This window comes from Chaetodon auriga, chromosome 17 (assembly GCF_051107435.1).
Source record: "Chaetodon auriga isolate fChaAug3 chromosome 17, fChaAug3.hap1, whole genome shotgun sequence".
Classification (NCBI taxonomy): domain Eukaryota; kingdom Metazoa; phylum Chordata; class Actinopteri; order Chaetodontiformes; family Chaetodontidae; genus Chaetodon; species Chaetodon auriga.
In genome coordinates, this window is record NC_135090.1 from 7,520,128 (window position 1) to 7,535,821 (window position 15,694).

General features: G+C 43.8%; 1 protein-coding gene across 2 annotated transcripts in view; it reads right to left on the minus strand.

The window, feature by feature from the left end:
* The window catches only part of LOC143335202 (growth factor receptor-bound protein 10-like), a 42,979-nt gene extending 28,250 nt beyond the window's left edge, over nt 1–14,729 (minus strand). Inside the window, exons 1-3 of one of the 2 annotated variants that reach the window (XM_076754448.1) lie at nt 14,594–14,729; nt 11,731–11,843; nt 5,604–5,697 (exon numbers count right to left, since the gene is read on the minus strand). In XM_076754448.1, coding sequence (XP_076610563.1) covers nt 5,604–5,697; nt 11,731–11,781 — 145 coding nt within the window. In that variant the 5' untranslated portion in view covers nt 11,782–11,843; nt 14,594–14,729. The remainder of the gene's footprint in view (nt 1–5,603; nt 5,698–11,730; nt 11,844–14,593) is intronic. The other variant, XM_076754447.1, reaches the window with a different exon arrangement.
* Nucleotides 14,730–15,694: the final 965 nt, after the last annotated feature.

Here is a 15,694-nt window from a genome sequence, read left to right on the forward strand (position 1 = left end):
CTTCACAGACTGTAGCGCTAAGTCTCTCTGCACATGAGATTAAACATGAGTGAATCTGTCTCATTTAACTGTAGCAGCCAAATTCAGTGATGAATAAAACGGCTCGAGAAGGAGAGTGATTATGTAATTATTCATGCGTTCTCTCAACAGTGCTGATATGAGAGACTTAATAAAGGTATAACAACACAAACCATGAAGCCTGGGTGTGGACATCAATAATGTGATGTGTGCATTTCATTTCCATTTCTGTATTAAAAGACAGATGGGGTAAATACCATGGCAGCCAGTTCGTCAGAAATGAATGTCAAATGCATCCTGTTAGGGTGAAAAATTTGCTTTATGGCCTATAAAGGGTGACCAGACATCATTCTTTACTTTGAACACACTGCTGAGCATTTTGACCTTTTGTCCCAATCTCAGTGTACAAACTGAGACAATACCACAGCATTCTGACCAGAAACTTTAATTAGTTGTAGTTTAACATGGTCCACAGTGAAAATATTGCCAGAAGCACATCGTGGCCCTGAAACATCGGGCATGAGAGCACAAAGTCTTGTTTTGAAGTTTTCACTCCTCCTCATGTTGGATTTCATTTTGGTTTGGATTTCTTCCAATGGCTGTGTAGTACACTGACTGACCAGCTTGCCATTGGTCGGGTTATGTGAAACCTGTCATTCACGCGGCCAAGTTGTCCGTCAAGCGCTGGAAGTTGGAACCAACAGTCACCCACAGACTGACCAACCACAGAAAACCAGGGTGAAAGGGTCTCTAGAGCTAGCAGGACAGTCAATAACGCAGTTGCCGATCAGAACTTATCTTTAACCTGACCTATTATTAATTAACCGGAGTCAGGTGGTTTAGAAGGCCCAGCGTGAGAAGAGCTAAGTTCTTTGATGACCTGCTGTTCATTCAATCAGCAGATGAGGAGTTCTCCACTACATTTGTCCAAGGGCCAGAGTTTTTCCAAGCAGACAGTTCGGGGGCCATACATTCAAATAAATCCAAAAAACAAATAAATAAATAATTAGTCCATTGTTGTTTCATTTTCTTGCAAAATCATTATTCCTATGAGCCTATATCAGTGTGAACAGACTCCCAATAAACATGGAAAACCCATAATGATGACCAGGTTGCCAACTCTCATGCAGCGACCGTGAAACTCACGCAATCGATAGCCTAAGTTTCAAACGCCCTCGTGCCACACGTCCATTTTCTCACGCAGTGAAAAACAACTTTAGAACTGATAACGGCAGGACAAGAGGACACGGACAGACAGGGGTCACCGGCGTCTGTCCCTCTGTTCTGCACATTGAGCAGGCAGACAGGAGGGAGAGACTTTTCAAAGTTTGACATTCAGTATCGGTGAAGTGGGTGCAATGTATGAGCAGGCATGCTAAGCCGATGATCACGGTCAATGATTGGACTGCCAGCTAGAGGGGAGAAGAGGATAGAAACCTCTCTAATAAAGCCAGCGTTAGCTAAAGTGCAGACTTAGTAGGTCTGTTCAAAGTGTGGTATGTGCCCATGTGTTTCTATATGTGTGTGTGTGTGTGTGTGTGTGTGTGTGTGTGTATGTGTGTCCAAAGCTCTTTGGTCCTATGTGCGTCCCACCCCAACACCACACACAGAATTCCTGACATTCTTGTAGGAAGAAATTACAGCACTCTGGGAACGTTCACCAGCCTGTTCATGGCATATGGTGGCCAAATGATCAGGACAAAGCAGGGCACCAAAACACACACAGAAGAGTCTGGGACACCATGTACGCTATGCGTTGCTGATGAGCATGTGCATGTAATTATACAGGAGATGTAAAAGAAAAAGCACAGTGTCGTGGAGTCAGGCCGTCTGATCTCATACCACAAAGAGGTATGTATGACACACAAACATACACATAAACACACAAAAAGGGCAGTCTAGGACATGAGGGCACGTGATGCTCAGGTTCATGAGTGGAACGGGGTCAGGGTGACACGGAAGGGACGCACAAACACAAACAGCTGGAAGAGGCACAGAGAGAGCACACGAGGACAGTCGGAGATGTAAAGTTCAGGCCTTTTTCACAGCAGACATTTTGACTTGTCATACTGCAGTAGCAAAAGTACAGGTGTTATTAACACCTTTAACGTTGGCTCTCTGTTCTATTTGAGTGACTCTGTGAGAACAGTGTGTGACAGGTAGCAGGAACAATAACAGGACCCATCATTGACTGTTATGTATTATTTTACACCTGTGCTTTTCTTGTTCTAACATGTTAAAATGTCTTATCGCTCATTGCCCAATTACACACTGATGGCCGCAGGTGGAGCAATACATTTTCATAATTCCTATATGCACAAATCTTCTGATGTGATATTTAGGAAAAACTGACATCCATTTTCTGGGCATTGGGCTTAAAATTTATAATTTCACTTGTTCTTTAAATTATAGAGATGAATGTGGATCAGTAAAAAACAGACTCGTGCTGGCGGTGCAGCTGTATGAATGGGAATGTTAGTCTTTCTATCACTTTGAGCCAGGTTGATCATCTTGACAACTACTTAATCTTATACAGATATTCATGATTCCCAGACGATGAATCCTAATAACTCCTAATCTGACTTTTCATATAGCGCCATCATCAGTTCAAAATTTCATATTGTGCAGTAGTTTGGTTCCCATCAGCCTTTAGTTCACTGTTTAGCGCTAATTACCAAATGTTTGTGTGCTAACACCCTAAACTAAGATGGCCAACTTGGAAACCAGGATACCTGCTAAACATCAGCATGTCAACATTGACACTGTGAGTACATTAGCATGCTGACGTCAGAATTCAGCTCAAAGTACCACTGTGCCTACGCACAGGCTCACTGGCATAGACACTTAATCATGTTTACCTCTGCAGTACCTCAGCGGTACATTTAAGGTCACCTTACCATTGGTTCAGTTGTCATTAGCAGGTCTAGCTTTCTCTGGACAGGCACATTGTCACTTTCTATACACAGATTTCCTTCAAGTGATTACACTTAAAACAACATTTAATCAAATCAAGGCAAAAACATCCTCTTAATTTTGGGAATAGGAAGGTTTTCTCTCAGCAGCTCTTCTCTGTTGCCACTTTGTGATTGAGGCTGATAAGCCAGCTGGACTTTTACATGAAAATGTATCCTAGTGCAGCTTTAAGAGGATAATGATGGTATCATTGGCATTCCTCTCCTTCCTCCCATTGCTGGCTTGGCCCACAGTGCGCTGCTGCCTTCAGCCAGGAAGGCCAGAGGACATATAGCATGAAAATGTCTTCTCCTCCCTCTCTTCTACTAACTGCGACTTTGAATGTAGATGAACCGCTGCAGCGCTCTGGCTAGCATCTGACAACAATAACCCACCATACAACCGGGGCCAATTCATTCCTGAAAGATCCCAGAATACACGGAATGAGTGTTTTCTGTCCCTGGCCCCGACAACCTACAATCATCGATCTCTGACAACAGCCCAGAGGTCAGAGAAGAGAACTGGATGTGCAGGTTTTCAAGGACAAAGTGCAATTGAGGTCCTTCATACGCGATAAAAATACTCCAGTTATATGTAACATAAAAATGCACTTTGGTACATCTTGCACTAGTATCTTTTTGTTCTAGTTTCATGCGTCCAATGCATCAGCCACAAGAACTCCTTTTATACTGTACTGAGACCACTTTTTTGTTTTTTTATTGTCAGTTAATTCACATTCATTTTTGCATTGTAGGAAGCACCTTTTCCTGATGGACAGTAAGATGAAGGTAAAAGGTCTCGGATGTTACTGTGTATGGGTAAAGTGAATGAGCAATGCAATGAATAAACTCGACAGGAGAGAAGCAGGGCAACTCTGGAGGAGAGCACACAAACCACAGTCAAAATGAGGATTATGAGCTAAACATTAAATCTGGTACAGCGTATTGGCTGGCTTACAGGCAGTCAACACCATGGGATGTATTGAGACACATGTCATCAGATCATCAGAAAGGCAGGGCTAGCATAAATGAAGGGCACGAAACCTGAGCCAGGCATGATCTAAATATACAGCATGTCTATCACTGAGGATGATGTGATGTTTCTCTGGAGTGAAAAATCTGAACGAACTTTGACTCTTGCTTTCCATTGAAGTCATCAAATAGACTTCTCATTCATGTATACAGACGTAGTTTTCATTTTATTGAGTATTTATTCAGTAAAATGGGCGTTTTTTTCCCACACGACTCTTAGACCCCCTTCTCATGCACGCAAATTAAAATGATGGAGGAACTAAGTGCTGCTCTTCAGTGATCCACGTCATCAACATAGCTAAATATTTGGACGACTGTAAACAAACCTACATTTGCTAGAAAGGACAGGGTAAAATCTGGGTTTCTCGGACTTTAAGGTAATATCCCTCAAAAGATTCTTGGGCGACAAGAGCAAAAGAGTAACATTAGTGGTTGTAAAAAGTTTTATACATTGCTTTCTGGCATATTGAGGCTTCACTCACTGAATATTTGTTTTCTCTGCCACATGAACAAAAACAAAAGTCACAATTTCTGATTGTTAAATGTCAGTTAGCTTTTAAAATGCTTGCATTTCATTTTGATGGACTGACCAAGCAAGCCAGATGTTTCACATCACTTTTTCTTTGCTGTAAGACTCCATTGTTTCTGCAGTGGTAATTATGTGACATTATATCATTTAAGCTGTGATAATTATCTCTGAGAATAAGAAAAAGGCTGTACAGGACCGACCACAATGCCCCAGAAATGTTTCAAAGTGGAATTCAAATGAACAGATGATTTATTTGGTCTAAATGGAACTGTGAGAGTGCAGAAAACCTCCTCTAATCACTCTGGGATGGCCTGTGGTGTCACTGCCTGTATTTGAGTTTGAACCTGCATACCTCCTCCACCCCATGCCCCACAGACCTATGGCCTACTTACTATAAACTCCCCTCTGCCCCGCACTGGGTGACCTACAGGCCTATATAAACACCCCATCTACTCACCCCATTCACGTGAAGCCATATTTAATACTGTCACACAAGCATGACCACCGCACATCAGCAGGGCAGACAACTAAACCGCCAAGTAAAGAGAGAGAAAAAAAAAGGAGGCCAGGGAGGGAGAATTTACAACCTCTCCTTTCCTCAAGTTGGCCGCTTTCCAAAAGGATACCCAAGATTTTCCACGATTGGCTGAAGGGATTTCTGGGAATATATTGAGAGCAGGCTAAGGGGTGGGGGGGCTGTGGAAAAGTGCTGAGCACTACCAAAAAAAGGGGAGGGGGGGGGGCCCTTTAACACTTGTCTATAACCTCTCCATCTGGACAGCAGAGCCTGCAGTGATGAAGGGAGAAAATGTCCTAGATGGAGATGGAGATAGTGAAGGAGAGAGGGGTGATTTCTTGGAAGACAGGAAGAGCATTCAGTGCACCAGTAAATACACTTTGGCAGCGGACAGATTCCATAAAGAAAGCTGTGGAAAGGGAAATGTGTGAAATATGGACTGAACTGTGCCATGACAGCATAAAGAGCAGGCGCAGAGATTGAGAAATATTCCCTATTTTCTCATTTAAATCCTGCAATGCATCTGACATGGATGGGATCGGATGAGGAGGGTTACCATGGTGATGTGGCAAATTCTGACTGGCGGGGCGCTGAAAGCCTGGACCAATCAGCTCCTTGGGCCTGCGAGAGGAAGTGCGGTCCATGCTTTCCTGTCAAGAAAGGCAGAGAAAAGAAAGGTTTAAAAATAAAAATAAAAAAAAAGATCATGCAGCAGACAACAGGCAGTGAGTTTAAGATGTCAGACGTGTGAGTGAAAGGTAAGACAATGTGTTATTTTCAGAGTTCAGGGGGTCAGACAAAGGCTGGGTTCATGCCTCTGCTCTCGAGGAACATCAAACCTCAAGTTCAGGGACCTGTGACACTTTGACCCTGTGGCGCTGTGACTTTATGACCTCTCTCTCACACTCCCTCTCTCTTACTTGCTTTCTCTCTCTCCCTCTCTGACACACACATCTGCACTCACACTCCTTTCAAACTCTCCCTTGTGAAACTCGTATCAGGTGCTGATTTGGAAAAAACCAAACAAAAAACAGATCAATCATTTTCAGAGCAAAAACATACCAGCTCAGGCACACTTATACAATCTCACACGTCTGGAGATGTAGGTGCACGCTGCCAAGTTCCTCACACATTGTCTAATTTGACACAGCCTCAAGGCAAGAAAGCTGCAGAGGAAAAAGAGAGGGAAGAGAGCCAAAGAAATTTTCAATCTTCCCTTTTCTAGGAAAAGGAAGAACGCGGAAGCGTTGCTTCCAAGAACTGCTCGTGGCCAGGGGTCCTGTTGTGCATGTATGCACATACACACACACTCACAGCTCCCCTCGGTGCTTCGAAAACATCCATAAATGCCCAGAGCAAGATTTATTGCTCTGAGAAGAAGCAGCCAAAAGCTTTCCAAGGAAGGCAACTTGGCTGCAGGGCCTGTTGGGCTGACAAAGAAAGTCTGCAGGCTTCAGCTAGAGCTGACTAGCAGGAGATATAACAACTTGTCCACTAAACGTCATGTGATATACAGTTTACCTTACTCAGCATGTGAGAGAAACACAAGGCAACATGCAAACAACACTGAGCATTACTCCAAACCCACAGAAAAGAGAAGTCCTGCTGAAACAGATAATAACCGTGCATTAACCACTTAAACTTGTGGCTGACGGAACAGATTCGTTTCTATTTCAGACAATCCAGCTGTCTACACAGGCTGCCTGATGTCTCGCCTTCTACATGCATTTTACACATGTAAGTCGATCCGAAGCGTTTTTTTTTTTTACGCTTCAAGAATGATTTCTTCTGTTTTACGCACATACCTACAGTGATTGTGTTCTGGGCTCTGAGTGCTGCCAAAAAGCAGATGAGCTACACCCAATACTGTGTCTGAACGCATCCTGTGTGATGGAGCACTGAAGCTGCTCCTGCTGCTCTGCTATCGTCTCATGTGTCTCATGTCTAACGATGTTAGATGAGAAGATCAATAACGCCCTTATATCTGTCAGCTGAATACGACACAGGGTTGCCAACACTCATGCGTCTGACATGTGACACACCCTTCTAACCTTCAGTCTCACGCTCTCACGCAGCCCCAGACTATTCTCATGCCAAAGCACTTCCTGATATAGTAATGGTTCAAACCAAGAGAACGTTGGTTACGCACCGTGACCCCGATTCTATGAGCATAGGCTCTTAAATTACCGCCTGATTGGTGCGCGATGCTTATCGTGTTGTCTTTTTTGTGTGTGTGTGGGCAGTGGGGTGGCGGAAGGGTGATCTTTGACCAGATTCTTGTCATGTGAACTTGACAGGCACGCACTGGCCATTGGTCTACTTCTGCGAATTCATCTGCTGTGTATACCATGAACACCTCACAGATGAATGTGTTCATTGTGTGACTGAAAGAATCGCAAAGCCATTGAACTCAGTCTCCCAGGCTCCTTCATGTTTCCAACAATCCACCAGGTATTCACACCTATGTATGAACTCCGGCAACGGACTTAGCTTTCAAATACCAGTGGTCTAGTGTGGCCTTTGACTCATGATGTCTTCAGGTCAACAAAAGCCCAGCTCCTCTCTTGTACACATCACTAACAGGGTGCAAACAAATTTAGTTAGCACCAGCAGCGGCAAGATAACTTCACAAGTGACAGGAGCAACAAAGTAAGTCAGTGCCGAGCTGCTAACTTTAAGGACGACAAAGAAGTGACTGGGTTTCCTCCAACCTGCACGATGAAAACACTGACTGTACAGCAAAGACCGCATCATGGGACATCAGGACCACAACATCTACCAGCCTGGCTCATCAGCTAAGGACTCTCCAACACACCAAAGCAACCCCTCTCCCTTCATGGACTGATAATGTTAGCTGGGCAAATAGGTAGCATAGCGTAACATGGCTAAGCACAGGACAGCTTAACATTCGTCAGTGTGCACGTAATTTTTTGGGTTATTCACTGTCTGAGCTCTATTGTTGTGATCTCTTTGCAGTCAGGTTGTTGGGCAGTTCATGTCCTCATAGAACTGGAGTTACATATGTTCTGCATGCAAACTAACAGTCCTCTTTTTAACCTGGCACCATTATTCTGCACAGATCACATACATATACTTACACTGGCCTTAAGCATAGCCACAATCACGCAGAGAGAGAACTCAAAGCTCCCACTTCACATATTTTCTTTGTTTCTCAAATGTGAGTTCATGCTCATGGAAACAGAGGCAGGATGAAGAAATACACATTTCAACATGCACACACACTCAAACACACGCACACTCTCACTCACATGCACACACACAAACTCCCATTTTGTTCTTTAGATTTAGTTAAGTTACATATTGTGTGTTTTACTCTTATCTTTTAAATAAATGCTTTTGAACATATATGTTGGTCTATTCAGTGGTGCACAAGAGTGAATACTGCCAACCTCTGTGACGCAGAACCCTTAAACCTTTATTTACTGATATGGTCATTTTGGTTGTGGTTACTAGTTTAATTAGCAATTAGAGTTCCATATTAATAGTTTAGTATATGATGAGACTTAATGCTATCAATTTTTCCTTTTTGAAGGCTGGTGCCTCAAGGTGAAATGCAGTTAAATTCTGCTATTTAATATAAAAATTGATGCCTTTGAAGCCATTTCTCCCTTAGGGTCCCCCCCCCCCCATAATTTTATGTACTCAAACTCAAACAGTATAAGACATTTAATTCTATTTATGACCTGTTTGTCTGTCATTCTCCCTTCAGGGCTATCAGCATTGGTTTGGAATTGTGCTTTCCTGCGCGCATGAGAGTAATTGTGTTCACTGTGTGGAGTTGGAAGCAGGACAGCATCCTCCCTCTAGTAACAGATATCAGTAGCAGCAGTGTTAATATATGGCTACAAGTAAACCCAGGAAAAATCCCCTCCCCTGAGCAGCACTTATGCAGTAAAAGAGTCAGCTTTAATGGCTACATTCCCCATAAAAACCTCATTGTGAATTCCCAATAATGCACTTTCTTTGACTCTGTGGTCTGAAGAGAGTGCACTGACGCTGCCTTAATGATCAACAAGGACCTGAAGTGACAAATGTGAAAAACATAACTCACTTTCTTCAGTGTCTTTAAGTTAGGCATTGGTCTCTCAGTGAAAGCATTTAGCAGATGGATCATTTTGTTGAGCCAATAGTTAGAAACAACTTCCGTGTTAAGTGAGTCAGTCCTCAGTGTTTCCTCTTGCTTGACTGCTTAGATGTTACTGTAGATGGTCATGGTTCTTGGAGTCAATTGCAGAGGAAATCTGAGGCCTGGATACTTGGGTTGCTCTCGTCCATAGGTAGTCATGCCCACTCATGACATCTCTTTCATCATGAGCAAACCTCTTCCCTTTCACTCTACAGCCAACAGAATCAACATCTAGGTATTGCAACACACTTTCACTCAGACCATCAAAGGCTATGCTTCCTCGAAAGCATGAAACTGAGCGTGCTCACTGACATGGCGGTGGCTGCGTGCAGCCGCTGACCTCTGACCTCACAGAACATAAAGAAAGAAAGAACTGTTCTTGTTCCTGAACATGTTCAGGACTGACGGCACAAATACTGACATTTGGGAGAGAGGATCTGTTCAACGCTTCATTCATTCCGCTCTTCTGACTGGTTCAAGCCATAACTCAGCTGAGCACCGAGTCTGTGGACTGTGGTTTCGCAGTTCTTGTGTGTGTGCATTATCAAATACACACTCATACATCAGGAGATGAAAGGGAAAAGAGGGAAAGAAAGCAAGAGTTGCTGGCTGCTTTCTCTGAGACATCTCTGGCACAGGTCCAAAGTTCTCACGAAGATAGACAGACGCGTGCGCACACACACGCATGCACACACACACACACACAGGCCTGGAACACTGCCCAGATTCCCAAACATGCTCCGCGTTATGTATAGCGTTATGTAAGTATGCAGAAAAGAGGGCTCATTTGTGCCTTATCTATACACACTAAACCTACAGTCACTGCCTACAGAGAGACTCCATGGGGTGTGTGCATGTGTGTGTATGTGAATGTGTCATGTCAACCAGCAAACTTTTACATAACACACACACACACACTCACACACACACAGTAATGTTGTAACCCACTTCTCTCCCTCTATCAAACTCTGTTTTTTCTCTGCTAGATGCAGGGTGGAGGAATGTTGTTTTCTATGGGGATTCAATTCACTATTCACTGCAGTCTTACTGGTGCAAAACCCTTTCCTGGAAGCTAACGTGAACCAATCCAACTTCATGTCAGCTCAACGGGGGCTCAGCGGTCCCACGGTTTGGGTTAGCAAGGAGCTGCATTTTTGTAGCTCCGCTAAGCGGAATAAGGCAGCTGAGGCTACGTCACCTCCATCGTCCAAACGGTCCAGTAAGACGTCATACCATCAATCCCATGCTTTCAGGCCTGTCACACAACAAAGCCCGCAGTTTGTTATTGTTGTTTGTTTAGTGCTCTATTTATAGACCTCCACGATGCTCTTTAGCCAAATTCTTTAGGTTACTGCAGGGTTGGAGAGGAGAAAATCCAAGCTGAGGAACAAAGAGCTCATTCTGCAGGACTTGGACAGTGGAAGTGGGTCTGTTGTTTTGCAGAGACGTCATATTTCACCTAACTAGGCCGGGAGTCATTCACTGTGTAGACTCATAGAGCCACTGTACACATGTTGATACGCACAGAGAGATTCGTATAACCATATTTGTCAGGACTTTGCTCTTACTACAGTAACCCGCAACCCAAAGCTGAGCCTGTTTCTAACCTAAAGATAATTCCAAGCTGCATTAATCAATATTTTTATATTAACAGTTAATCAATATGCATAATATGAATCACGCTGAAAATTATCACCAACTGTGCAGCTCACTTCAGCTTCCTCTCACCATCGCTTAGCTCATTGTTTTGGTTTTACAGCCCCCATACTCACTGCTTGTTTCGATCTCAGATAACATAGCAGCTGTAAGCTAAAAGCCTGGTTGGCTACCTGCAACTAGAGGTCCAACTGCTAAATCACAAAGCCTACTATGGCGGAGGTGGCCTTTGCCATAATAGGAATCATAAATTTGCAACAGGGTCTCGTCCAAAGCCAGTGATGTTGTCAGGGTCTGTGCTGTGGGGGTGTTGGATTATGTAAGAGTGACCTCTTAGCACATCCTGACACCTCTGTTCCTCAATAAAAGTGCAAGAGTAACTGTACATTTAACAGTACATTGTAAAACATGCAAAAAGTCCTGTTAGCAAGATTAGCATCAGCTATATTTTTCCCTGTCTACACATCAACACTGCAAACAGAGTCTCTGAATATTTTCACCCTGGAAAGAGTTTTTCCGATAGGGAGTGTGAACGAAATGCACATGTGGAATAGGCATCAATCAGGAGACATTCTGGCTTGTCAACCACAGGTGCAAGAAATTATAATAATAATGGGAGTATAGGTGTTGTGTGTGCTGGCTCATTACTAGCAAAGCCAAAGAAAATGGAACCGTCATTAAAGTTATAAGTTACACCTGTGCTTTTCCTGCTTTGACAAAATAGCCCAAATATCCAGAGTAGAGAGGTCCATAGTCCTGGATGAGCTTCTCTGTTCCACGAAAACTTCAGGGTAAGGTAACATTACTGTAACAAATCGTTGATCAATATACTACCATCCACCACTGACAAGCACACACACACAACACACAAAACATTTACCTGGTAGTTCGAGTGATGTAAGAAGTAGTCAGGACATCCTGCTAAGGCCATGGTGTACCTTCAGCGTTCCCTCTGTAGGGAATGACACCCTCTGGTCTCACCAGCACCCTGCACTTGAAGGGAGGACACAGCACAGAAAACAGACTGAATGAAAAGAAATGAATGGGAAAAAAAACACCTGTTACTAAACTGACTGAACAGAGATCACAGGAGGAAACACACATTCAGAGAAAAGGGAAAAGCAACGAAGTAACCCACAAAAAAAAGAGTGAATCAACAAAACGGACTAACCATCCCAGGTGATTGCTGCGATTCAGGCTAAACACAGTGCAACAACTTGGTAAAACCGGAATCTATTTGGTATGCCTAAAGACAAAAACCCTACACCCTCTCCCTGCTCAAGAGAAACAAAGCCTGCATGTGCGAATGAATGTGCATGCATGGATGAACATGTGCACACCGAATCCAATGTAAACACAGCCATTGTGTACGACACATACACACACACACACACACACACAAGGCAGCTCCCCAAACAAAGCCTGGGGCTTAAGACTAAATAAGAAACCCTCTCCAAGCTTGCAACACATGACCACTCACCACCTGCAGACTGCTGGGGAAGGCAAAAGTGGGGAAGAGGGGGAGAGGCTTTCTGAAGGAACTTGAAATAGGAGTCGACCATTGCCACTGCATTGTGCAGCATTATCTGCTGTGAGCAAGCAGGGGGAAGCTGTCCATATGTGTGTGCTCGTGTTTGGAAAGAGGATACACACACTGCAATAAATTTCCTTCTTAAGCTCTTCAGCACCGAGTCTCATGTTGCTCCGGACATAAAAACTGGATGACTGTGCAAATCAATTTATTTTGCTGCATTGTTGTAGAGAGGGAGATTTTTGATGCGAGTTTCTTTCAAAAGTGTTCAAAAACAATTATCCAACTTGCGGTTACACCCCAAAATTCATTGCATAAATGTGTTTCTTGGGCCTGCGTGACGTCATTTTAGAATCAGATTTCCAGCTACATTTCTCTCACTGTTAGGTTTGGGGTTAGGTGGAGGTGGAGATCCTGGATCACCATCAAAATCCAAGCGACTGTTCCCTTAAACAGCTCCTATCTGGCCACCCAATTACACGGAAAGCCGCAATTACATTTTAGAGACGTCCAGCGCATGCACTGGATTTTTCTCTCAGTTCAAGAAAAATGCGAGTGGTTCACACAGGAAGAAATCACTTGTTAAGATGGATATTTCTGCAGCCCACATACAAATTTCAGGGAAGTGCTGCAACCGATACCGCTTCCAACAAAGGTTCGGCAAACTGAATACACACATGCACAAACACACACACACACACACACACACACACACACACACACATCTCTCACTAAATAGCTCCTCTCACTCTTCAACTGCTGGTTTCTCTTCACTTTCTCTCCCAGCATGTCTCCATTGTACAGGTCATTATATAACAGATATCAGATGGTTCAAACAATATCTCTTCCTCCTCCTCCTCCTCCTCCTCCTTTCTCCCTCTCCCTCTCTTTTCACCCCACTAATTACTGTTTCCACTGGGGCTCTTCTATCTTTAGGTTGCTCTGCTGACTGAGAATCTGTGTCCAAATGAACACTCTCTTGTTTTTTTTTTTGTTTTGTTTTTTTTTAACTGCAACCGGTTTTATATCTCACACGTCCTTGCATAGGCTTATGCTTGTGTTTACAACAATCAAACTGTTGGCCAAAAGGGCAAGCAGGGCTGATTGTATGTGTGGCTAATAAGCAAAGCCAAAGCTCCAACTGCTTGACATTTGCTGACATTTGTGCTTCCTCCTGCAGAGAAAGGGAGTAATTCAGCTTTACTGGTCATACGGGGAGATCCGGAGAATTAAATTAAATTTAATAATGCCACTCATGAGTGTGTGTGTGTGTGTGTGTGTGTGTGTGTGTGTGTGTGTGTGGATAAAACACACATCTTTCCAAGTACAAATGAGCTCAGAGGCTGACATTGAGTCCATTTCAGTAGGAGGTTTTAACTGATTATGACTGCAGAGCAACCTCACCAGCCTCTAATGGTGTACTATCCATCTGCACCTGCACTTTACACACAGTCTGCCAGTCAGAGCCTCTTATAGGCATAAATGTTACCTGATCCTTCACAGACCTGTAGTCTTCTTTATACACCAGGAAGGAAGGAAGTTTAGCATGCACGCAGAGATGAGTCTACATTAAGTCACAGCTAATGGAGCTTTACGACAGACCATCGCCTCACACACAGATACACACTCAGCCAGCTCCTGCTCGCAGATGCAGCCGTTCTTCTATGTGCTGTGGGCTCAGATAACTCCCTTACAAAGTAGCAATTAGTGGAAGAAACCAAAGTGGATGAAACAGTCACTGCAGAGGATTTTTTGACAGCGATGGAGCATCGAGGCTGACTGGTGTGTTGGAGAGAACTTACGTCAATGTTTGCCTTTAAAAAGTAACGCAACTTTCCACCATCACTAGTACAGTCTGAGCAGAATACAGTGAGGCAGTGTTAGAAATGACCAGCTGGTGATCGTCATAATGTCAACATCTTTTCTTCCAGAGATGCATGCTCTGTGTCCTTGAAATGTTTTCATGGGTTATGTTATCTGCGGTGGTTTGACAGGCTGTAAGATAAGAACACTGACTCTGGAGCTCAAAGCTTAAAAAAATGTCAATAAATATTTCAGCCAATAAAAGCGTCGGTAGAGTAACTTGAAAAGCGTCTACACTCCTGTGCATCCCTGTGCATGAGCAGTAAGCTTGTGAGGAACCGTGTCTGACTCTGAGTTAAACCATATGCGTGCTATACTGAGTTTCCAAACAAATAACCGAAGTGCTTACGGTATTCAAAGAGCAGGACGCGGTTCAAGAATCGTGTCCAGGACGCACGACGGAGCAGCAGCCGGCGCGCTTCGACTGTCCTCGTCCGGATCTCCACACACACTGCTTCCCCCCCAAAACTCTGTCCGCTGTTCTGTTGTCTTCACCTTGTCCCCCCAACCCTCCCCCCACCCCCATCCCCCCCCCCCCCCCCCCCCCCCCACACACACACACCCGAAGTGCCTTCCTTGCACACGAGCACACACGTAAACGCACACACACGCGCGCACTGATCTCAACCTGCCCTTTTCGACCAGCTGACTCCTCTCGCTCTCGCTCCACACACACACACACACACACACACACACAACACACACACACACACACACACACACACACTCTCTCTCTCTCTCTCTCTCTCTCTCTCTCTCTCTCTCCGCCCCGCCCTGTTCATAGCGGCACACTGCAAAAAAAAAAAAAAAAAAAAAAAAAAATCCACCTTATTTATTTTATAAGCTGATGGCCATGACACAAATCTCGTGATCGGCAAAACATGCAAGAAAATAATAATATTTGTAAGAGTTCTGTCTGTCTTATTGTTTATTTACTTTTTTGAGAACTGTGAAATTGCAGCGTACTCAACCCCTGATTGGGGGGGGGGGGGGTCCTCTGTGTGAGCTAAACTGACACAGACACAGTCATTAGTGTCATCCATCCATCCATCCATCTGGTGCCACTACTGCAGGTGTGTACACTATGTATATGCACTGTAGCCCGCAGCATATGTCCTTAATGTCAAATCTAATCACACATTTACACCAGCAGACTGAAAAACAACCAAGCTCCAAGTTCCTCCAGGCGTATTACAGCAATACCACAAGAGTTAAAAATAAAGAAGGATAATTATCGTACTACAGTGTACCATAAAGAGGATGTAAGGCATAAAGGCATTTTTTTAAAATGCCTTTATGCCTTATCTAAAGGTAAAATATGAAGCGCCTACGACTGAGCACCATAAACAAACATTAAGTACATTTGGAAAAACCAGGGAGACCCCCCCATCCCTCGTTACAAATAAAAGCTCAGTGTTTTCATTATTGTTTGGATTGAAAAAAGAACATT